This window comes from Schistocerca piceifrons, chromosome 3, assembly GCF_021461385.2.
Source record: "Schistocerca piceifrons isolate TAMUIC-IGC-003096 chromosome 3, iqSchPice1.1, whole genome shotgun sequence".
NCBI lineage: Eukaryota > Metazoa > Arthropoda > Insecta > Orthoptera > Acrididae > Schistocerca > Schistocerca piceifrons.
The window spans coordinates 938,010,519-938,026,238 of record NC_060140.1 but is presented as its reverse complement, the minus strand read 5'-3'; the positions used below and the strand labels follow the sequence as shown (position 1 = coordinate 938,026,238).

At 42.4% G+C, this 15,720-nt stretch overlaps 1 protein-coding gene across 1 annotated transcript in view; it reads left to right on the top strand.

Annotated features, from left to right (window-relative positions):
- Positions 1-15,720, top strand: part of LOC124787671 (proton channel OtopLc) — a 700,713-nt gene that overhangs the window by 322,148 nt on the left and 362,845 nt on the right. The window contains exon 2 of the mRNA XM_047254488.1: positions 1,390-1,566. Within this exon, the coding sequence (XP_047110444.1) occupies positions 1,402-1,566 (165 nt within the window). The 5' untranslated portion in view covers positions 1,390-1,401. The remainder of the gene's footprint in view (positions 1-1,389; positions 1,567-15,720) is intronic.

The following is a 15,720-nucleotide window of genomic DNA, read 5'->3' as shown; positions in this document are numbered from 1 at the left end:
CGAACCTGCGACCGTAGCGGTCACGCGGTTCCGGACTGAAGCGCCTAGAACCGCACGGCCACACCGGTCGGCGGATACATCCCACATTAATGTTGACTAAGAGGTGTCCGGTTACTGTTGATCAGGTAGTGAATTTCTCAGCTTCAGGTCACATAGATAATGTCATCGGCGGCTCCGACTGCTTAGTAAGGTGTCAAGACAAGAAAAAGGAACATAGTTTGATTTGCAATTTAGTTTCGTAGTATTTTACTAACTTGTATACGCAACTGCACGTACTGGTACACGCAACTGCACGTACTTGAATACGTCACGCAGTAACTCGTCAACTGCGCCCACCCAGAGAGTCGCTCACGGTGTAGACATATTATCTACACTCTGACAGTTGAAACTGAAGGATACAGATAACTACCTAACATTACAAAACTGTCAACTTTTACACTGCAAGTACAAGATTAAAAATATTCACAAAGTAAAATTAATTGTGAAATAAAGCATTCTCAAAGTGGAAAAATGTACAAAAAATTAGTAATTAGATAAGCTAAATGTATACTAGAAGCACGATAGATGACGCCCGCTCGTAGTTGCGATCCACGAGTAGCAGGAGGTCCATTGTTCAAAAATTACATGTCTCACTGATAAACGTATAGCTTCTCGTAGATCACATAGAGTATTGTCTACGAACACAGAAATCGTCTGTTGATTCTATGCAGAAGAGTAGGTGAGAGCCTGAGAAACAGTCCTTAACAATGCAGGTCCAATTAATAATAGAAAATCTTTGTTGGAGGCGCTTCAACTTAAAAGTGAGGATTCATGTCAGCCCTTTTGCGAAAATTCTTAAAACACTGAAACAAGTATTAGAAAAATTTCTAACATGGACATGACACATTACATTACAAGGTCATTTCCTTTCATTTTCATAGGACCACAGCTTGTGAATGGGGATGGGCAATCATGTTAGCCTCGCGGTGAACAACGAAATAATTTTGACATTTCGTGAAAATGACTCTGGGTGCATTTGCACTGGTCAGAATCTACTAAATGTTCTGGTTTTTGTGGAACTGATTCTAAACTGACCTCTCTGTTTGGGGGAGCATGTTAGTTCGCTTTGTGAAGATGTTTTCACTAGAGGCTAGGTGAGGGAGGGGGGGGGGGGGGGAGGGTGGAAAGTGGCTTCCCCTGGCCCTGGCGACCATTGTACAGTAACCAAAAACCGTAAACTAAGCTGAACTCTGTTCACATGGGGCTTTTTTGGATTTTTTTCTGGATGCTAGTGTTCGAGCCTAGCATTCCCGAGCGGGAACACATGTTTCTAATGGCGTGCAGTTGAAAAACAAAAGCGTGTTGCGTTGCTTGGTGCGCCTGACAGGGTCGCCACTTGTCGTGTTCCAGACGGCGGCCGGCATGCAGCGCTGCCCGTACCTGCACGAGATGAAGGAGCGGCTGCTGTCGCAGAGCTCGAACCCCGACCAGACGTCGCTGCCAGACTCCGGCGCCGCCATGGACACGCGTGCCGCCTCTGACGTTCTCGAGGTGCGCCAGGATCCCGTCGTCGGCACCGTCGTCAAGGTGAGCGTCAGGCACGCCTTCGTTTTGATTTGCCACAAGTTTCATTGCTGTCTTTAACCCTTTACGTGGTACATATGGAAAGAAGTGGATGTTTTTTGTCATAAAATAGCAGAAACAAAGTTTTTCCCAATTTTATTTTTTCGCAAAAAGATCGACCACAATTTATTTCAGTTAACGTACTTTATTTGAAAGTTCTGTGGTTCGTTTCTCGAGCACAATATTTCGACACGGGGAGATTTTTTTTACTGGCCAAAATTTATAATAACAGCATGCCCATTTTTGAAAATTATTTACGTAATCAACCATGGTGATACTAGGAAATGTTAACGGTCTTTTGACTGTGAAACGGAACAAATCATTGTTTGCACAGTGCTGCACTGCATTGAAGTCAGCTCCTTTCGCGTGGTGGTCTGGAACTGTACACTTAAGGACATGGTACCTGGATAAGTTGAAAGAACAACAGATTGTTCAGAGTTTCAAAAGGAGCGCTAGGCAACTATTGTCTGAAACGGGGAAGAGAACAATAGGAGACGAATGGGTAGCCTTTAAGAGCTGGAATATTGAGGGCAACAGAGGAACAACTAAGCAAAGAGTAGAGGTTCAGTAGCAATCCTTGGATAACACATGAGATGCTGAATTTAACTGACGAAAGGAGAAAATATAGAAATACAGCAAGTGAAGCAGGCAAAAAGTACTACAGACGTCCCAGGAAGCAGACTAACAAGTGCCAAAGCACGAATTGCTAGAGGAGAAATGCATGTATATAGAAGTAAACATGACAAAGGAAAAGATGGACTTTATGTGCTCTCTGCTTCAGCCATCGTCACTTATTCTGTTGCTCAAATAGCGGAACTCATTTACTACTTTTAGTGTTTCATCTCCTAATCCTGTTCCTTCATAATCGCCTGACTTAATTCGATTACACTCAATTACCTTTGAATCACTTTTATTTGTGGTCATCTGAGAACCTTATTTCAAGACACTATCCACTTCTTTCATCTGCTCTTCCAATTCCTTTGTTGTCACTGACTGAATTACAGTGTCATCGACAAAGCTCAGTGCTTTTATTTCTTTTCCCTCAATTTTAATTACCTTCCAAATTTGTTCTGGTGTGCTTGCTTGCTTGCTCAATGTACAGGTTGAATAATGTACTCTGTCCCTTCTCAACTACGGTTTCCCTTTCATGTCCTTCAAGTCTTGTAACAACCGGTCTAGTTTCTGCACACGTTGTTTTAACTTTCCACTCCATGTATTTTAACCGTGCCATCTTCAGAATTTCTAAAAGTGTGTTCCAGTCAAGATGACAGATGATATTAAACTCATAACTTTGAGTTGAGGAACTAATGGTCAGAAAAGGATATTTAACCTTTTATCAATACACACAATAAAAAACAGAATTCTAGGAACAACAGAATTCTGGGATCAAAATCATTTGGCAACGAAGCTTGCACAGTGTAAGCTTCTAGTTAATCGTTCAAGGCCAAGTCTGTTGGTATTACTGGTTAAGTTTCTCCCAATTAATGATCTCAGTTTTTACTGCGCAAAACATTCTTTGTTGAGAGATGTACCCAGCTATTTGTGGCTTTAACGTCCCAGTTTCTCATAAGCGTCTATTCATGTCGATAAATTTCTTCCAATTAAACTGGCGTTTTTAACCCCTTCAGCAAAACCCAACCTCTTTCCTATTTCTATTGCGTGGACACCTATGTGTTATCATTCAGAGGGGCTCGTTTTACATCTGTAAAACATTGTACTAAACTTTTGGATGGCTTCGTATGTTAGGCGTAATAGTATAACATATGAATTTTTATTCTGTTCTTCAGCTGAAAATGCATTAATTTTAAAGATGGCGCTGCGCAGGTTGATTCTCTTTTATGCATTTTATGACAGGGTAGCTTGTCAGACTGTCACCCGTAAAGTAATACGTAAAATATAATTCATTATTCCGAGTTGTTGTTCTTGTACACTTCTCCTAAGAACAGTGTCAGTGGATGTTTTGTAATTACGTTTTCTGTCGCATTGTGAATCCCTAGTACGTTTTCTTGGTAGGTTGTAATTAAATATACAGTTTTTCATACGTTTTTCACTTAACTGGCACCTGGTGCAGAAATTTTCCATACGCAAAAACCAGATTTATGGATAAATTATTTCGACACACTCATCGAGAGACTGTTATTGTCGCTGTTCGCTGTTCACTTGTGCATCGTTTTGTTTTTATCCACTGTGATGTCAATGTGGAACGTCTGTTCTGTATGAGCTAACCATTCCCCTAGTGATATGCAACATGAAAATATAATGGCCACGGAAAAGTTTTTAATACTATCTGACTCGAATGAACACCTCTAAAGAAGTCACACAATACACACTTTAATATAAATGAGTGCAACGTAAGGTATAAGAGTCTGTGTATCTCAAAATAACACACAGTTATTTACTTCGCGTTAGTAACAAAATGGCTCTGAGCACTATGGAACTTAACTGCTGTGGTCATCAGTCCCCTAGAACGTAGAACTACTTAAACCTAACTAACCTAAGGACATCACACACATCCATGCCCGAAGCAGGATTCGAACCTGCGACCGTAGCGGTCGCGCGGGTCCAGACTGTAGCGCTAGAACCGCTCGGCCACTCCAGCCGGCGTTAGTAACAAGTGGTAATAACGTATGGTAGCTACTCGCCTAAAGTGACCGGTTGCGCAGTGGGGCTATTTTCCCCAAACATGTATTTATCAGTTCAGATTGAATGCAACTGTTAATCGTCTGAAAAGTCATTTAATAATGCTCTTAATATCTTTCATATGTGGGCCGGCCGTGTGGCCATGCGGTTCTTGGCGCTTCAGTCCGGAACCGCGCAACCGCTACGGTCGCAGGCTCGAATCCTGCCTCGGGCATGGGTGTGTGTGATGTCCTTAGGTTAGTTAAGTTTAAGTAGTTCTAAGTTCTAGGGGACTGATGACCTCAGATGTTAAGTCCGGTAGTGCTCAGAGCGTTTCGTATGTGGAATGGTAATAATTCAGTGACACACTTTTACAATACGCAACACGCCAGCAATGAGAAGCACAAGAATATTAATAAATTTACCTTAATCAATTCCTGAAAATCAACCAGCAGGCAAAGAAATTGCGTTTGATTCTATAGTCAGTCTCCAACCATGCCCCATGATCACCAACTTCGTCATCACAATGCTTTTCACCTCCGCAGTTATTGTGACAATTTACGACAAGATGGCGACGTTCTCCTTGATGAACTTCCAAACAAAGCATGAATATAGGGACAGGGTGCACTCAGCCCGTGTTAGGCAAACTGTGGAGCTACTAGATTGAGAAGTAGCGGCTCTGGTCTCGGAAACTGACATACGGCCGGGAGAGCGGTGTGCTGACCACATGCCACTCCATATCCGCATCCAGTGACGTCCGAGGGCTGAGAATGATACGGCGGCCAGTCAGTACCTTTGGGCCTTCATGGCGTCTTCGGGAGGAGTTTTTTTATGAATATAGGAAATAATTTATCCGGGAAATCACTACACAATGCGTTTTGTTAAAAAAATTATATCTGACAAACATTAACACAAATTACTATCCTGTGATGAGAATCGTATTCATATCGCTCATTACAAAATAAAGCTTCTATCATTGGAGAAGTAATCCAATACCACGCACGTATAACAGACTTTGCAGTTCCTGTAAATTTAATATGGAAACACTGAAGATGTAATAGAATGAAATGAACCTGAAATGATGCGGTAACCAGTCCCCCAAGACATAAAGTTCACAACCTCTTCAATCCTGCACCACTGTATGTAAATACGAGGAAATATTTCGGCGGGCGAGATGACACAAATTAGGGACTGAAGCAACCTCAAACTGTAGAACAGATTTCGCCACAATGTATAATCTGGGATGATCTTACCGATTATCTTGCATGCCGTACAGACTGTTCAAAACCCCTGGTTCTCCGTCAAACAAAAGTTATTTGTTGAAAAAGGCGTGTTCCCTCAAACACAATTCGGAAACTGCTCGTCAGAGACAATGGTATCGTCAAGAATGGCCCACGGAATCGTGATAGGACTGCAGTTGTTCTCTATATACGTAAATGATTTGGTGGAACGGATGTACAGCAATCTGCTGCTGTTTGCTGATGATGCTGTGGTGTACATAATCATAACGACACATATTCCAATCTAACTCAGGAATGTACATGCATTAGGCAACGCAATGCGTGCACGTACCTGAGTTAGATTGGAATATGTGTCTTTATGATTACGTTCATTCACATGACTACAGTACTTATAACGCACTGATGATAGCCACAATGTCAGTTAAAAATCTATATTTGCAATGCAACAGAAAAGGCACATGGCTGTACAACTGATGCTGACCTTATTTCTGTCTTGGACACTATATTCAGTTCTGTAAAAAAAGTCATGCTAATAACTGATGTAGCACACGAGAAGGAGTCAGTATATGGAGTAGAATACTCAAAGTTTGCATCAGTATGTTGTTGTTGTCGTCTTCAGTCCTGAGACTGGTTTGATGCAGCTCTCCATGCTACTCTGTCCTGTGCAAGCTTCATCTCCCAGTACCTACTGCAACCTACATCCTTCTCAATCTGCTTAGTGTATTCATCTCTTGGTCTCCCTCTACGACTTTTACCCCCCACGCTGCCCTCCAATACTAAATTTGTGATCCCTTGATGCCTCAAAACATGTCCTACCAACCGATCCCTTCTTCTAGTCAAGTTGTGCCACAAACTTCTCTTCTCCCCAATCCTATTCAATACCTCGTCATTAGTTACGTGATCTACCCACCTTATCTTCAGCATTCTTCTGTAGCACCACATTTCGAAAGCTTCTATTCTCTTCTTGTCCAAACTAGTTATCGTCCATGTTTCACTTCCATACATGGCTACACTCCATACAATACTTTCAGAAACGACTTCCTGACACTTAAATCTATACTCGATGTTAACAAATTTCTCTTCTTGAGAAACGCTTTCCTTGCCATCGCCAGTCTACACTTTATATCCTCTCTACTTCGACCATCATCAGTTATTTTACTCCCTAAATAGCAAAACTCCTTTACTATTTTAAGTGTCTCATTTCCTAATCTAATTCCCTCAGCATCACCCGACTTAATTTGACTACATTCCATTATCCTCGTTTTGCGTTTGTTGATGTTCATCTTATATCCTCCTTTCAAGATACTGTCCATTCCGTTCAACTGCTCTTCCAAGACCTTTGCTGTCTCTGACAGAATTACCATGTCATCGGCGAACCTCAAAGTTTTTATTTCTTCTCCATGAATTTTAATACCTACTCCGAATTTTTCTTTTGTTTCCTTTACCGCTTGCTCAATATACACATTGAATAACATCGGGGAGAGGCTACAACCCTGTCTTACTCCCTTCCCAACCACTGCTTCCCTTTCATGTCCCTCGACTCTTATAACTGCCACCTGGTTTCTGTACAAATTGTAAATAGCCTTTCGCTCCCTGTATTTTACCCCTGCCACCTTCAGAATTTGAAAGAGAGTATTTCAGTCAACATTGTCAAAAGCTTTCTCTAAGTCTACAAACGCTAGAAACGTAGGTTTGCCTTTCCTTAATCTTTCTTCTAAGACAAGTCGTAAGGTTAGTATTGCCTCACGTGTTCCAACATTTCTACGGAATCCAAACTAATCTTCCCCGAGGTCCGTTTCTACCAGTTTTTCCATTCGTCTGTAAAGAATTCGCGTTAGTATTTTGCAGCTGTGACTTATTAAACTGATAGTTCGGTAATTTTCACATCTGTTAACACCTGCTTTCTTTGGGATTGGAATTATTATATTCTTCTTGAAGTCTGAGGGTATTTCGCCTGTCTCATATATCGTGCTCACCAGATGGTAGAGTTTTGTCATGACTGGCTCTCCTGAGGCCATCAGTAGTTCTAATGGAATGTTGTCTACTCCCGGGGCCTTGTTTCGACTCAGGTCTTTCAGTGCTCTGTCAAACTCTTCACGCAGTATCTTATCTTCCATTTCGTCTTCATCTACATCCTCTTCCATTTCCATAATATTGTCCTCAAGTACATCGCCCTTGTATAAACCCTCTATATACTACTTCCACCAGCCGGCCGAAGCTGCCGTGCGGTTAAAGGCGCTGCAGTCTGGAACCGCAAGACCGCTACGGTCGCAGGTTCGAATCCTGCCTCGGGCATGGATGTTTGTGATGTCCTTAGGTTAGTTAGATTTAACTAGTTCTAAGTTCTAGGGGACTAATGACCTCAGAAGTTGAGTCCCATAGTGCTCAGAGCCATTTGAACCATTTGAACTTCTTCCACCTTTCTGCCTTCCCTTCTTTGCTTAGAACTGGGTTGCCATCTGAGCTCTTGATATTCATACAAGATTTTGATATTCATACAAGACATTGAAATCAGTATGTACATCCAAAAATTTGAAGTGGAAGAACAATTAAGTATAGCTACTATTGCTCTTTGTATACTTGCTAATCTTGAAAACAAATCAATCTCCTGACGTATTTTGCATAATTCCACTCAATAATGTCTTACGGAATCATTTTCTGTGGTAGCTCATCGCTAAGAAAGAAAGTATTGACGACACAAAAGCGAGCAGTAAGAATAACAAGTGGTGTTCACCCACGGATATCGGGTGGGTACCTCTTACAAGGGTTAGGCATTTTAACTGTGCTGTCACAATAAGTACATTCGCTAAAGAACAGTGATGTCCATAGCTACAAAACTAAAAGGAAAAATTACATTTATTACTCATTATTAAGGCTGTCATTGTGTCGGAAAGGAGGCCAATATGCAGTAACAAAAGTCTTTGATCATTTGCCCACTAACATAAAATGTCTGACAGGTAGCAAAACGAGTTTTAAATACAACTTAAGATCATTTCTCCTGGACAACTCCTATTCCACTGACGAATTTTTACTTAAAAATTGATAGCCAGTAAAATAATTGTTTTTAAGTGTTGTTGCATGAGTAGGACTAAAATAATGTGTTCATTAATGTTAACACTAATCATTTAACTAACTCATTCCACATCATTTCGATAAAAGAATCGTTCAAAAGATCCATGTAATACCTAACTAACTAGCCTACCTGTTGCGAAACCTTTCTCCGTACATTCGTTCCGTGTTACGGGCAGTACATGATGCTGCTCCAGACATTGAAATCGTGTCTGGAAGCTACTGTAAGGAGCCGTGCTCCAGCTCCATCGAGGAAGATCGTGTATTGTCGTTCAATGTAACGCAACTACAGCAGTAGCGTCAGGCACCTGTTCGTTATGAAGTGTAAGCAGCTCCCAAACTCGTTACTCACACGCTTTGCTCATACAAGATACCATACCGCCCGAAATATTCATTTACCGGCTGAGAAGCTCGGCGTGGCACGAGTTGTTTTTATTTATTTCAGTCTTCTGTTAATCCATCTCGTCCTCCCTCCTATCTCTGTACATCTCCTTCCTCCCCATCCCCCTTCATCTATCCTCCTCCTCCTCCTCCTCCTCTCCAATCCCCTCTCTCTTTATCCACCTCTCATCGCTCTCTATCCATCCCTCCTGCCCTTGCCCATTACCTCCATCCACCCCTCTCTCCGTCCATCTGCACCACCCCTTATCTTTAACCATATAATAAACTCCAAATCTGTCTCCATCTCCTTCTCCATTTCTCTCTCAATCTGCTCCTTTCCCCCCTCTGTCCGTCTCCTCCTCACCCCTATAATTCCATCACCAGGGCCAATCCGGGTTTCTCAGCTACTAATATATATAGACCACTGGCGAAATCCAGAATATACAAAAAAGGTTTCGAATGGTCCACAATGTTCCAGAACATTCCGCAACAATCGAGTGTGTTCTGTAAAGTCCCACAATGATCTGAGATGTCCCGAGATTTTCCCGAACCTTCTGGACTCTGCCAGACAATTCCCGTACATTCGAGAACATCCCGGATCATTGTGGAACATTCCGGAACATTCTGGAATGTTGTGGATTGCTCACGAATACTCTCGAATGTTCTGGAATGTTCTAGAAATTTCCAGTGGGCGAAACTTCCCAGCCCCTACATCTTTAAAAGCACGCCCTTCAGGTAAAAACGTGAACCTTCATGATTGGTGGATAGGGGGCTACCACACCATATAACTCCCTTGATCGCATCGGGACTCGTTTCTGAGTTTTAGCGGCACGCACATTGTACACTTACTTTTAAAATATGTATTGATTTTAAAATACACTGCTGGCCACCGTAAATGCAACACCAAGAAAGATAAGAGGTTGTTGTTGTTGTTGTTGTGGTCTTCAGTCCTGAGACTGGTTTGATGCAGCTCTCCATGCTACTCTATCCTGTGCAAGCTTTTTCATCTCCCAGTACCTACTGCAACCTACATCCTTCTGAATCTGCTTAGTGTATTCATCTCTTGGTCTCCCTCTACGATTTTTACCCTCCACGCTGCCCTCCAATACTAAATTGGTGATCCCTTGATGCCTCAGAACATGTCCTACCAACCGATCCCTTCTTCTAGTCAAGTTGTGCCACAAACTTCTCTTCTCCCCAATCCTATTCAATACTTCCTCATTAGTTATGTGATCTACCCATCTAATCTTCAGCATTCTTCTGTAGCACCACATTTCGAAAGCTTCTATTCTCTTCTTGTCCAAACTATTTATCGTCCATGTTTCACTTCCATACATGGCTACACTCCATACGAATACTTTCAGAAATGACTTCCTGACACTTAAATCAATACTGGATGTTAAGAAATTTCTCTTCTTCAGAAACGCTTTCCTTGCCATTGCCAGCCTACATTTTATATCCTCTCTACTTCGACCATCATCAGTTATTTTGCTCCCCAAATAGCAAAACTCCTTTACTACTTTAAGTGCCTCATTTCCTAATCTAATTCCCTCAGCATCACCCGACTTAATTAGACTACATTCCATTATCCTTGTTTTGCTTTTGTTGATGTTCATCTTATATCCTCCTTTCAAGACACTGTCCATTCCATTCAACTGCTCTTCCAAGTCCTTTGCTGTCTCTGACAGAATTACAATGTCATCGGCGAACCTCAAAGTTTTAATTTCTTCTCCATGAATTTTAATACCTACTCCGAATTTTTCTTTTGTTTCCTTTACTGCTTGCTCAATATACAGATTGAACAACATCGGGGAGAGGCTACAACCCTGTCTTACTCCCTTCCCAACCACTGCTTCCCTTTCATGTCCCTCGACTCTTATAACTGCCACCTGGTTTCTGTACAAATTGTAAATAGCCTTTCGCTCCCTGTATTTTACCCCTGCCACCTTTAGAATTTGAAAGAGAGTATTCCAGTCAACATTGTCAAAAGCTTTCTCTAAGTCTACAAATGCTAGAAACGTAGGTTTGCCTTTCCTTAATCTTTCTTCTAAGATAAGTCGTAAGGTCAGTATTGCCTCACGTGTTCCAGTGTTTCTACGGAATCCAAACTGATCTTCCCCGAGGTTGGCTTCTACTAGTTTTTCCATTCGTCTGTAAAGAATTCGTGTTAGTATTTTGCAGCTGTGACTTATTAAGCTGATAGTTCGGTAATTTTCACATCTGTCAACACCTGCTTTCTTTGGGATTGGAATTATTATATTCTTCTTGAAGTCTGAGGGTATTTCGCCTGTTTCATACATCTTGCTCAGCAGATGGTAGAGTTTTGTCAGGACTGGCTCTCCCAAGGCCGTCAGTAGTTCCAATGGAATATTGTCTACTCCGGGGGCCTTGTTTCGACTCAGGTCTTTCAGTGCTCTGTCAAACTCTTCATGCAGTATCATATCTCCCATTTCATCTTCATCTACATCCTCTTCCATTTCCATAATATTGTCCTCAAGTACATCGCCCTTGTATAGACCCTCTATATACTCCTTCCACCTTTCTGCTTTCCCTTCTTTGCTTAGAACTGGGTTTCCATCTGAGCTCTTGATATTCATACAAGTGGTTCTCTTATCTCCAAAGGTCTCTTTAATTTTCCTGTAGGCGGTATCTATCTTACCCCCAGTGAGATAGGCCTCTACATCCTTACATTTGTCCTCTAGCCATCCCTGCTTAGCCATTTTGCACTTCCTGTCGATCTCATTTTTGAGACGTTTGTATTCCTTTTTGCCTGTTTCACTTACTGCATTTTTATATTTTCTCCTTTCATCAATTAAATTCAATATTTCTTCTGTTACCCAAGGATTTCTACTAGCCCTCGTCTTTTTACCTACTTGATCCTCTGCTGCCTTCACTACTTCATCCCTTAAAGCTACCCATTCTTCTTCTACTGTATTTATTTCCCCCATTCCTGTCAATTGCTCCCTTATGCTCTCCCTGAACCTCTGTACAACCTCTGGTTCTTTTAGTTTATCCAGGTCCCATCTCCTTAAATTCCCACCTTTTTGCAGTTTCTTCAGTTTTAATCTACAGGTCATAACCAATAGATTGTGGTCAGAGTCCACATCTGCCCCTGGAAATGTCTTACAATTTAAAACCTGGTTCCTAAATCTCTGTCTTACCATTATATAATCTATCTGATACCTTTTAGTATCTCCAGGGTTCTTCCATGTATACAACCTTCTTTCATGATTCTTAAACCAAGTGTTAGCTATGATTATGTTGTGCTCTGTGCAAAATTCTACCAGGCGGCTTCCTCTTTCATTTCTGTCCCCCAATCCATATTCACCTACTATGTTTCCTTCTCTCCCTTTTCCTACACTCGAATTCCAGTCACCCATGACTATTAAATTTTCGTCTCCCTTCACAATATGAATAATTTCTTTTATTTCATCATACATTTCTTCAATTTCTTCGTCATCTGCAGAGCTAGTTGGCATATAAACTTGTACTACTGTAGTAGGTGTGGGCTTCGTATCTATCTTGGCCACAATAATGCGTTCACTATGCTGTTTGTAGTAGCTTACCCGCATTCCTATTTTCCTATTCATTATTAAACCTACTCCTGCATTACCCCTATTTGATTTTGTGTTTATAACCCTGTAGTCACCTGACCAGAAGTCTTGTTCCTCCTGCCACCGAACTTCACTAATTCCCACTATATCTAACTTCAACCTATCCATTTCCCTTTTTAAATTTTCTAACCTACCTGCCCGATTAAGGGATCTGACATTCCACGCTCCGATCCGTAGAACGCCAGTTTTCTTTCTCCTGATAACGACATCCTCTTGAGTAGTCCCCGCCCGGAGATCCGAATGGGGGACTATTTTACCTCCGGAATATTTTACCCAAGAGGACGCCATCATCATGTAATCATACAGTAAAGCTGCATGCCCTCGGGAAAAATTACGGCTGTAGTTTCCCCTTGCTTTCAGCCGTTCGCAGTACCAGCACAGCAAGGCCGTTTTGGTTATTGTTACAAGGCCAGATCAGTCAATCATCCAGACTGTTGCCCTTGCAACTACTGAAAAGGCTGCTGCCCCTCTTCAGGAACCACACGTTTGTCTGGCCTCTCAACAGATACCCCTCCGTTGTGGTTGCACCTACGGTACGGCTATCTGTATCGCTGAGGCACGCAAGCCTCCCCACCAACGGCAAGGTCCATGGTTCATGGGGGGAGATAAGAGGTAGCACAACAAAATTTATTTTGTAGATAACATGTTGACCAAGTATCAAATGATTACGTTTACAGACGTCTGTGACATGTGGTTCCTGCCAGAATCAGTAGCCAGAGTAGCCGCCATTTTTGGAGATCACCGCTGCCACACGTCTCGGCATTGACTCAAAGAGACGTTGGATGTGTTCCTGGGGTACAGCAGCCCAAGCAGCTTCCACACGTTGCCAAAGATCATCTGGTGTGGCAGCTGGGGATGTAATCTGGGTCACTCGTTGAGCAACCATGGACCACATGTTTTCTATCGGCGAAAGATCCGGAGAGCGAGCCGGCCAGGGAAGCACTTCAATCTGGTTATTGACGAAGAACCTTTGCACAATGCGTGCCACGTGTGGTCGCGCATTATCCTGTTGAAATATGGCTGTGGCCGAGCCCTGAAGGTAAGGAAGGACAACTGGCTCCAGCACCTCGGATATGTAGCGCCGGCTATTTAAAGTACCGGCAATGCGTACTAGAGGCGTGCGAGAGTAATATCCAATACCGCGCCATACCTTAATACCCGGTGCAAGACCAGTGTGGCGGTGCATAATGCAGCTGTCCAGCATCCTCTCTCCACGGTGTCTCCACACTCGAATCCGACCATCGTGGTGCTGCAGACAGAAGCGTGCCTCGTCAGTAAAGACAACGTCATTCCATTCTGCCGTCCACATCCGTCTGTCATCACACCATTGGCGACGGAGACGTCTGTGGTTCTGCGTCAATGGTAGACGAAGCAATGGACGTCTTGCGGACAGACCACTCTGCTGTAAACGGCGTCGAATGGTACGCGCAGACACTGGATGATGCGTTACAGACGCAATGTGCTGTGCTATGGTTCGGGATGTCACTGAGCGATCCGTCACTGCCATGCGCACAATTTGCCTATCAGCACGTGCAGTGGTGCACCGAGGTGAATGCGATCGATCACGTCGGTCCGTCGTACCCTCCTGCATCCAACGGTCACATATCCACACTACAGTTGTTTGGTTTCGTCCAACACGACTAGCGATTTCTCTGTATGATAATCCACAATCTCGGTAAGCCACTACCCTTCCTCTGTCGAACTCGGATACTTGATCAAACGATGTTCGCTGTTGTCTACGAGGCATAACTGATCGTCTTGTGAAACAACCACAAGGTAAACACACGTGCCGAACGTACACTCGTCGAAATCGCCAAGCCTTAATTGGCGCTATGAGGTGGCGCCACAGGCGCGCGTGATGTGCGTCTGCGCTGAAATTCTAATCAGTTGCATATCTCATCGCTGCAAACTCATAGTGTAAATTTCACTTGATTCGGATGCTTCTTTCAGGGAGTTGCATTTACGGTGGCCAGCAGTGTACTATTAAGTCCCGTAGTGCTCAGAGCCATTTGAACCATTTTAAAATACTAACTTATGATCGTTGAACTCGTGTATAATTTTGACCCTAAAATTTTGGGACACTCTGTGTACCGTGGCCAGGCCCTTCCTTAGGGTCCGAATCCTTTTCAGCCTGGTCCTAGTCGCCCGCAGGTACACGTACACGGCTCGCTCCTATTGCAATGTTGGGTGAGCTGCTGCTCCGTATTATAGTCCAATTTAGACTGGATGATGAAGATTTGGAGAACAGGAAAAAGGTAAAATAGGAGGTGACAAAATGAAAGAACCAACAAAATTGGCATCTTTAAGCTTAAATCCGCTGTCAGCGGTTGAATGTCTGTTTGCGAGCTATTGGGAGCTGTATGGTGCTGTTCGTTGCCGCTTCCGCTGTGCAAAGCAGTGTGCCGTTCAGTTCTCCAGTACAAAACTCTCCCCGATGCGAGAATTCGGGAATGAACGTTAACTCCGGTCCTAACTCAAAATAACACTGGATTTCTGATTTACTTTCAGACATCATATGTATATCGTACGTGAATTTCACAGTGTTTAAGTGTTTTCTGTTGAAAGATGTAGACTTTAAACTTGATACTTGCTACAAGTTAAATATAGACAAGAGAGAAAGAAAAGGAAAATCGCTGTTTCCCGTATCAGCGAACGCAATGCAATAAAGAACCTTAGAAATGTCTCTTCCCGTGCAATGTATTTTGGTCATTAACAGAAAAATCAATATGAAATTGTTTCCATTCATTTAAACAAATTATCATAAATCCGGTCGTAATTAAAATTAAGAATGTATTTTTGATATGCTTATACATGTTATGCAGTTGTAATCTATGCGTGACTTGAGATATTACATGTTTTTTGTAGACGATATTCTTTTTAAAGCCGCGGAGAGTGAAGCAGTCTATGGTAATCAGTTTATATCAATAGCTAAAACTGTTACACTTCAGTACTCCCCTGCTCTCAATGTGCCTTTGTCCGGTTAGTGAGACAAGGGTTACAATGAGATTATGTTACTAAAGTTAAAATCCGTCCGTAAGATCAATGACAGAACTTGTAAATCAGCCACTTAATCTCCGGATTTCAAAAATGCATAAAAAGTAGTAGATGTTGTCAAATAACAATAAAATTGCCATCATAGTAGTTGTTAATGAAAATACATCATAGCATACACTGTTTCCCAAATTTCTTAATTT